General features: G+C 33.9%; 1 protein-coding gene across 2 annotated transcripts in view; it reads left to right on the forward strand.

Annotated features, from left to right (window-relative positions):
• Window positions 1-8,483, forward strand: part of ETNK1 (ethanolamine kinase 1) — a 71,861-nt gene extending 63,378 nt beyond the window's left edge. Inside the window, exons 7-8 of one of the 2 annotated variants that reach the window (XM_024129057.2) lie at window positions 2,381-2,454; window positions 2,787-8,483. In XM_024129057.2, the coding sequence (XP_023984825.1) occupies window positions 2,381-2,454; window positions 2,787-2,859 (147 nt within the window). In that variant the 3' untranslated portion in view covers window positions 2,860-8,483. Of the gene's footprint in view, window positions 1-2,380; window positions 2,455-2,786 lie in introns of those variants that run through there. The other variant, XR_008617671.1, reaches the window with a different exon arrangement.
• The last annotated feature ends 678 nt before the right edge of the window (window positions 8,484-9,161 follow it).

Below are 9,161 nucleotides of genomic sequence, written 5' to 3' on the forward strand. Positions count from 1 at the left end.
CTTAATTGTTTTGGGTTTGTTTTTGTAGGTCCTTTTCTTCTCTTGTGTTTCCTACTTAGAGAAGTTCCTTTAGCATTTGTTGTAGAGCTGGTTTGGTGGTGCTGAATTCTCTTAGCTTTTGCTTATCTGTAAAGCTTTTGATTTCTCCTTGGAATCTGAGATCCTTGCCAGGTAGAGTAATCTTGGTTGTATGTTCTTTCCTTTCATCCCTTTAAGTATATCTTGCTACTCCCTTCTGGCTTGTAGAGTGTCTACTGAGAAATCAGCTGTTAACCTTATGGGAGTTCCCTTGTATGTTGTTTGTCATTTTTCCCTTGCTACTTTCATTAATTTTTGTTTGTCTTTAATTTTTGCCAATTTGATTACTATGTGTCTTGGAGTGTTTCTCCTTGAGTTTATCCTGTATGGGACTTGCTTCGCTTCCTGGACTTGAGTGGCTATTTCCTTTCCCAAGCTAGGGAAGTTTTCGACTCTAATCTCTTCAGATATTTTCTCGCATCCTTTCTCTCTCTCTCTTCTCCTTCTGGGACCCCTATAATGCGAATATTGTTGCATTTAATGTTGTCCCAGGGGGTCTCTTAGTCTGTCTTCATTTCTTTTCATTCTTTTTTCCTTATTGTGTTCCACAGCAGTGAATTCCACCATTCTGGCTTCCGGGTCGCTTATCCGTTCTTCTGCCTCAGTTATTCTGCTATTGATTCCTTCTAGTGTAGTTTTCATTTCAGTTATTGTATTGTCCATCTCTGTTTGTTTGTTCTTTAATTCTTTTAGGTCTTTGTTAAACATTTCTTGCATCTTCTTGATCTCTTGTTTATCTTTCTGTGAATGTGGTTTTTGTTCCACAGGCTGCAGGATTGTAGTTCTTTCTTCAGCTGTCTACCCTCTGGTGGATGAGGCTATCTTAGAGGCTTGTGCAAGTTTCCTGATGGGAGGGACTGGCGGTAGGTAAAGCTGACTGTTGCTCTGGTAGGTAGAGCACAGTAAAACTTTAATCCACTTGACTGCTGATGGGTGGGGCTGGTTTCCCTCCCTGTTGGTTGTTTGGCCTGAGGCAACCCAACACTGGAGCCCATCTGGGCTCTTTGGCCGACTCTGGGAGGGCTCACACCAAGGAGTACTTCCCAGAAGTTCTGCTGCCAGTGTCCTTGTCCACACGGTGAGCCACAGCCACCCCCTGCCTCTGTAGGAGACCCTCCAACACTAGCAGGTAGGTCCGGTTCAGTCCCCTATGGGTTCACTCTCCTTCCCCCTGGGTCCCGATGTGCACACTACTTTGTGTGTTCCCTCCAAGAGTGGAGTCTCTGTTTCGCGTAGTCCTGTTGAAGTCCTGCAATCAAATCCCACTAGCCTTCAAAGTCTGACCTCTAGCCTTCTAAAGTCTGATTCTCTAGGAATTCCTCCTCCATTGCCGGACCCGCAGGTCGGGAAGCCTGACGTGGGGTCCAGAACCTTCACTCCAGTGGGTGGACTTCTGTGGTATAAGTGTTCTCCAGTCTGTGAGTCACCCACCCAGCGGTTATGGGATTTGATTTTACTGTGATTGCGCCCCTCCTACCATCTCATTGTGGCTTCTCCTTTGTCTTTGGATATCGGGTATCTTTTTTGGTGAGTTCCAGTGTCTTCTGTCGATGATTGTCCAGCAGCTAGTTGTGATTCTGGTGTTCTCACAAGAGGGAGTGAGAACACGTCCTTCTACTCCGCCATCTTGGTTCCTCCCTCAGAATCTTAAAATATCCTGTTTAAATGAAAATAGATTGTAAAGCACACATACAAAATTATTGTGCAGCTCCTAATTATACAGTCATCTGTTTACTCTTTAAGTCCTAAGACTCATTTTTCTCCAACATAAGTCAAGTTGTATAACTTTATATCATTGTTGATTGCGTAGAATTGTTGGGTCAATAAAAATTGATTTCAGAAATTTGTCACCCCCTGAACATCTTCAGGTTTCAGTATATGCTTTGTTTTTGAGATCTGGATTTTCCTTTTTGTATATATTTTAAGAAACAAAGTCCTTTGATAATGTATTTTATAGGAAATCCTGTTAGCAATTATGACCCATTAAAAACAGTTAACTGACAACATGTATCAGTGCTGATGCTGAACTCTGCCCACACAAAGCAGGGTACAGGAACTGGGCTCTATTTCTTTTTTAGTGATTATAATTTATTATAACCTCTTTTGTGGACAAAAGTGGTCTATAGCCATCCAGATAACTGTATACTTCAGTATTACCTCTGTTCTAGATACTTGGTGTTAGAAAAGCATCAAGAAAGCATTGTTCATGGAATTGATGAAAACGGAAAAAACTCACAATTTAATATTTGTTTTACAAAGAAATGCATTATCATAATTCTTGATTTTTCTTCCCGTTTTTTAGGCTTCACATTTCTTTTGGGGATTGTGGGCTTTGATTCAAGCCAAATACTCCACTATTGAGTTTGATTTCCTTGGGTAAGTTTAATTTTACTGTATGCATTACATTTGTCTCTACTCTTTGGGGATTTACATTTAGAATTTATAGGGGACATTGTAGTTATTATTTTTAGTCAAATGTTGCAGAGGTTGCATACATTTAATAATTGGTCTGCAAGGAAATCTGGTATAATCTGTTAAATGATCTCAGTATTAGAAAAGTGTCCAGTAGGTGGTGCAAGAAACTAAAAATATGTCCCTTGAAAATTTAAAAACTTAAAAAAAAAATCAGCTTAGAAAGGGTGGGTGGAAATAAACGAAGGATTAAGGTTTTTAGCTCTAATTATGTTGTTACTGTCTTTTCTCAATAGGTATGCAATTGTTCGTTTTAACCAATACTTTAAAATGAAGCCTGAGGTTACTGCATTAAAGGTGCCTGAGTAAAGAAGACATTTAATTATTCTTAAGTAGTTGAACAATGCTTGTGGATATTTTAAGAAATTCCAAAAAGCCAATATATGTTAAAATTCTTTTAATTTGGTTATCTTGCTTTACAAATTATGCTTCTAAACAACCAATTTATTTTTTAAATAGTCTGAATGATGTTAAGAAATACACCTACTGCTCTCAGTATGTGGTGGGTTAGAAGTTTGTTAAATCAGCAAAAAGGTATAAAGATGTCAGTGTAATCCTTTGATAATTTAATCTATGTTATATGTGAATTATTTATTATAAATTTAACATGAATTCCGTGACTGTTTTCATCTGTTTCATCTGTTTGTTGAGTGTAAGCAACGAAAATTTTCCAGAAAAAAATTTTTTTTTAAGTTTTACTTTAGTAAGATTAATTTTAGTAAACATTTTAGGTGTTTAGTGTAACCTTTTTATTTTGACACACTGTTAGTTAAATGAATCATTTACTCTTGGAATGCCGGACACTGGTTTAGATAACTTAAGATGTTCATAGAAAAATATCTGTTTAGGAGAGTGAAGTACATTCACTTTCTATGCTAGTGGTACATCTTTCTGGAGTATTGGGAAGAATTTTTTGGGGGGAACATCGTAGAATTAAATTCCCCTCTTGCTACATAGTCTGGCAGTATAAATATTAATATTTACCGTGTAATCCTGGAATAGATATGATGATTTTATGTTACCAAAATCTGTATTAAATAATGTTTTCATATACTATATATGGTCATTTAAGTTACAGTTTGTTTTTAAAATTTTACTATATCAAATTGTTTCTAACCAAAAATTTTGTTTTACTTATTGAGATGTTGTACATTTTGTTTGTTATTAAATAGTAGCTAGTACAGCAATTGCTAATTTTTGAAACAAAGACAGAATGCTTATCATACTTGGGAACAAGAAAATGTCATTTAGATTAATTCTTTTTTACTTCTTCAGATTCATTCCTTATACTGTGGTTTTAATGTTTTAGTCTGGCTCCATGTCTTTAGAATGATAGCAAATGATTACTTGATAAATGTATCAATAGTTTCAGAGAAATAAGTTGAGGTGGTTAAAAGAATTAAATAAGGAACATTTAGAACATGGATCTTATACACTTAAAATCTGATATGACAATGTGAATTAAGCAAAAATACTCATGGTAGGAGGGCTTCTGTTTGGTTTGATTTCTTTTGATTTTGTTTGTTTTTGTCTGTTTGAGAGTGAGAGGACGGCAGTTATTATTTGGAAGGAACTTAGATCTTTGGGATAGATAAGCAAGCATCCAGTTTTGAAGACTGCTGTGTAGAGTTGAGCAGTCATGGTTAACTTTGCTTAGAAAATTAGTCTGACAAGCTTTGCACTTTGGTCACATAAGTGCCCATGTACAAAGTTGGCTTAATGGATCTGCATATTCAGAATATGCAATTACAAATTTATCCCCTGAGAAATTTTCTGGGGAGTCTGATGTATTATTCCAAGTGACTTGTATTCTCAGATAAGTGCTTTAAAATACTTGGATTATCTCAAGATGTTTAAAGCTAATAAAGTAAGTAGAAACACAGGCCATTTAAAATGGTAAATTCTAGTTACATGAATAGAATCTTAAAATCTGTTTTGTGTCTATATAACAGTGTTAGATCAAGATTTGTTTTCTACCTCCCCAATGTTACAAATGTTCACTTCTGTTTTTATAAACCATATTACTGTAGGATCAATAGAATTTTACCTAATTAACTAAATGAAAGGAACCAATTAAACAATGAGTAGCTTTTTATATAATGTTAGAGTGAACTTGAAAAATTGTTTTTGGTGGAATTTCATCTGGGGCTGGAACATTTTCTTAGAACAATGAAGAATATGTAGTACTCTTGATTTTTTTTTTTGCTTTCCGACTTCTTAAAAGTGCAGATATATCTTAGAGAACTGTGGGAAGAGAGAAGATCATTCTTCTACCTTACTCCATATTCTTCAAACTATTTTGAATAGAGATTCACTGAGCCATTGCTGGTAGATTGTGCATAGCTGCTAGCTGTGATACTCTTGTAAGTGGTTCAGAGAGATTCATATAGAAGTGAATGTAAAGGGGAATAAAGGCTCTCACTTTAGCCCTAGGCAGTGAATCATGGGAACAAAATAAGGTATTTAAGATATTTCCCCCACTTTTAGGCTAGATTTTGGGCATTATGATGTTCCCACTTCCTGGTTTTTGGGATCATGCTTCAGCCTAATAATAGGGTTCAAAATTTGCTTCCCTTTTAATTGATCATTTAAGGGATTCTAAAGGGAAAACATCCCTCTAAAATTTGTCCTGTGGCTTGCTGAGATGTCTTTTGCCTTTTTATGTTAAGCTAAGGAACTTGAATGCCTTACCTAATAACTCAACTGATAGTAAGCTCATTTTGTAAATATGAAAATGGTTGTTAGAGAAGTGGCATTCATGTATACTCACTGTTAGTCAATAGACCATAGTGGCCTGGATGCTTTAGCAAGCAAAATTCCACAATTTGTTTTCCCTTTGTTCCTTACATACTTGTGTGATCTTACCTGACCAGTAATACTTGATTTTTTTTCCCCTCCTGACCCCATGCTACCACCACCTTCTGGGAATTAAAGAGATGTGGTAGTAAATCATACTGTTCACATGATCATTTGAGATCAATATGAGCACAAAACTCATCAACTAGGTCTGCCTGGAATGTATATAAAACAGTGTAAATAAAAATTTGTAAATTAGTGTGACTTGTATGTTGCATATGAGATTGTGTATTATTTTGCATTCTTTTCCCTTTTGTAGACATTTTTCTGTAAGGTAATGATCCAGCTCTTTGGTTTTAGACTGGAAATAGTCAACAAGTTGGGCTGCACAGTGGGATAACAAGAGGAACTGGAAATAGGGTTTGTCAGTTTTTGTTAATGTCAGTACTTATTTATTTAGCCTCTTAGTGCCTAATATGACTTTTTTTCAATCTTTAGTTGACCACTAGTTTTTGGAGGTTAGATTCCTGCAAGCAGTAAATTAATACATTGTTAGAATGCCATTATTTGAGTCATGATTCTAAGCTAAAGCAAATTAAAAATATAATTTTATGATTGCAGACTGAAGTGTTATCCTTTTCTGTTTTCAAGGCTGTTAACCTTTTTCTACAAAAAAAAAACTTTGAGTTTTTATATATCTCAGTGTGACTCTTAAATCCCACATATACAAGGGAGATGATAAGTAATAGCTCCTAGTTCAACTTAAGCATGTCTCAGTTGGCTTCTCTAAGTATAAAGTTGTTCATTATGGGATTGTAAAACACAGAAAAGGTATGTGTTCTTTTAATGACTGCTAATTCCATTTTTGCTGAACTAAAAATATTTAACTTCATAAATATATTTATTATGAAACCTTCCAGATTTAAAGGAAAAATTCCCCCTAACACTCTCAATTGAAAGTTAAAAACCTCCACTTTTAAAGTTATATGGATATTTCTTTTTTACATTACACAAAGCTTTCAGTACCATTTTTGAATTCCTTCATAATGTAAATGAGAAAACTATCAGTTTGATTTTCTGCTTTAAATTGCTTTTAATAAGCATTTTATACTGCATTCCAAAGTGATACAGACTTAAGCTTTTAATATTAGTCAGTCATTCAATTGATAGACAAAGTTAACAATGCTTTATGCTAGGAGGAGAGTTTTGTTATTGGCAGCAACTTGCACTACTTTACACAAAAGGCAAATGCTAGTAGTTTTTATGCACAAAGGAAAGTGAATTATAAGTATGTGGTAAAGCAGCTTTATCTTTATTTCAAAATTGATTTGCTCTGAATTTTCTTCATTAGATTTTTTGAATGTCTTTGGAAACTTAGTTACATATTAAGGCAATTTGTTTTGTTTTTGTTTCTTTTTTTTTAACGAAGGACATTAGTTATATGGAACCACCTTTTTTTTCTGCTGCATACCACTTGTGAGATTGTTATGTCTTGGGTTTGATGTCTTCAGACAGAAAAGTGTAACGATTATTTTAAATGAATTTTTCCCCATCTTTGAAGTTTAGTCCGTAAATGTATTGCTATAAAAGAAAATGCTTGAGTTTGCATTACTTGAATACTTGAAAACTGAAATTAATAAGATATATTACACAATGAATTAGACTTTTCTGAACAGTTTTTAACACTAAAATTTTCCTTTCTGGATCATAATTTGAAATGGACAGATTTAAACTATTGGAATAGAAAAAATAATATAGTGCTTATAGAAAATACCCTTTTGACTTTGAGGCATTCAGAATTCAAGTTTTTAGTAGGTTTCTGTCCTGAAATCTGCTTTCTCTTCTTTCCTATACTTAATGCACTTACTATGCTACTGATGTTATCAAACAGCAAGTTAAAGTAAAATCTGTGTTCATTATGCATCCTATGGCTTTCTAGTTATGAAAAAATTGCTCTGTAAAATACTCTTAATCCCTAAATGTAGGCATATTTTTGTCTACACCTTGCCCATTAATGGTATTAATACCATTAATCATTTTAACAAAACACAAGGTGTTTATACAAATTGAAAACATTACATGTTATATTTGAACTAGTTAGTGAAGGGTAAGAAAAAGGTGGCTGATTTGAATTGTTCCATTAGTTAAATTTCAAAAGGAACTTTAAGAGAGATTAAGACCTGATGGTATCTGTGTAAACTAGCTCCTGTGAACTGGAAAAGACCCCCCAAAAGCAGTGGAGGAAATGAGAGCACTTGCATGGTTGTGCTGTGCTGCTACTTAAATTATGTAGTGACACCCTGTAATTTTTATTGTTCAACAATCTGAAGAAGTTTCCTGTTACTTACATGTACTAAAGTAATTGTAAATTGGTAGAATCTGCAAAAAGGAAACTTTTAAACTCTACTGTATTTAGGAGCCTTTGTATAGCTGGGTGAATTTTCCATGATTTGAAGTATTTGGATTTTAAAATATACCATTATTTTAAGAAAGAAGACCTGGCATTATTCCATGTTCTTAAATGACAATGTCCTTATCAGTTTCAGAAGAAAAAAACAAAATGAATAATTGTCATTGCATTAGCTGTATGTTGAATTGGGAAATTGTGGCATAAAGGTTAAATTTATGTTTCTCAGATGTGAACCATAGTAGTATAATGCTGCTCTGTAAATACTGTTAAGTGCTACACATAGTCTCAGCACTGAAAATGTATTGATACCTCTCGAATGCAACGTTTGATGTAGGTGTTTTGATATGCCTCAGAAAGTATCTGAGTGTCTGGGAACTTGTTAATCTGTTTGGTAATGAAGATACTTCCTGTTTTTTTGTTGCTTCTTCTCATGTTTAAAATTTAATTTTTACATTTTTACTACTGTTAATTTAAGTAAAATTTGTTCTCTGGTTAAAATGGGGTTACCAGTGAAGAAAATTAAAAACAGCCTCATTCATGTAACTGCTTAAATAAAAATGCATTTTTGCTATGTGTTCATAAACTTTTAATGAATCTGTATTTCTGTTTAAATATGTGATGTTTAGGCTTTATTTCTGTTTAATAAGGCCTTTTACCATTGATTAAATGAAGGAATGTATCTTTTTGAAGAGATTTATATTCTGTAAATAAAAATTGGTTGTAACAATAAAGTTGAGTTCTAACTGCTTGTATCCATAAATGTTGTTACTTCAACTTATTTTTGTGGTTTTCCTATTGTAGAAAAAGCTTTTAAATGTTCGTGTATAACTATTTGTATATTTGAAGTGAGTCTTTAAATTTCTAATCTCTGGTTTTTAAATATAGTGTTTAAAAGTTTTGAAAAAAGTTTACTTTTGAAAATTTGGTTGAGATGAGTGTAGAATATTGTATAAATTATGAACAGATTTTGTTTACCTAGTTTAAAAATTCAGCCACTATACTTTGTGTTTTCACTGTGCTTGGGGCTGGAAGCAGGAATAAAGACACTGTTTGGGACTTAGCATCTTACAGTCTAGGCAAGGACTATACATTCAACTAATGTTTGTTAAGCTCAGTTTCTAATTTTCAGGTAGTGTGATAGATGGTGGAGATACAAAGATAAGATATGATTTCTACCTTCAGATAATGTTTATCATGAAGATCAATTTTCCATAATGAAAATAGTCAGCAGTGTGTGTGTGTTTGTGTGTTTTATTAGAATGCCTTCCAATTTGGGTTTGTCTCATGTTTTCTAATGATTAGATTGAGGTTATGTATCCCAGCCAAAATACTACGGAAGTGATTTGTCCTTGTTAGAGTATCACATCTGAGGAAATCAGTGTTGATGTTAATTTTGATCACCTGG

This window comes from Physeter macrocephalus, chromosome 6, assembly GCF_002837175.3.
Source record: "Physeter macrocephalus isolate SW-GA chromosome 6, ASM283717v5, whole genome shotgun sequence".
Lineage (NCBI taxonomy): Eukaryota > Metazoa > Chordata > Mammalia > Artiodactyla > Physeteridae > Physeter > Physeter macrocephalus.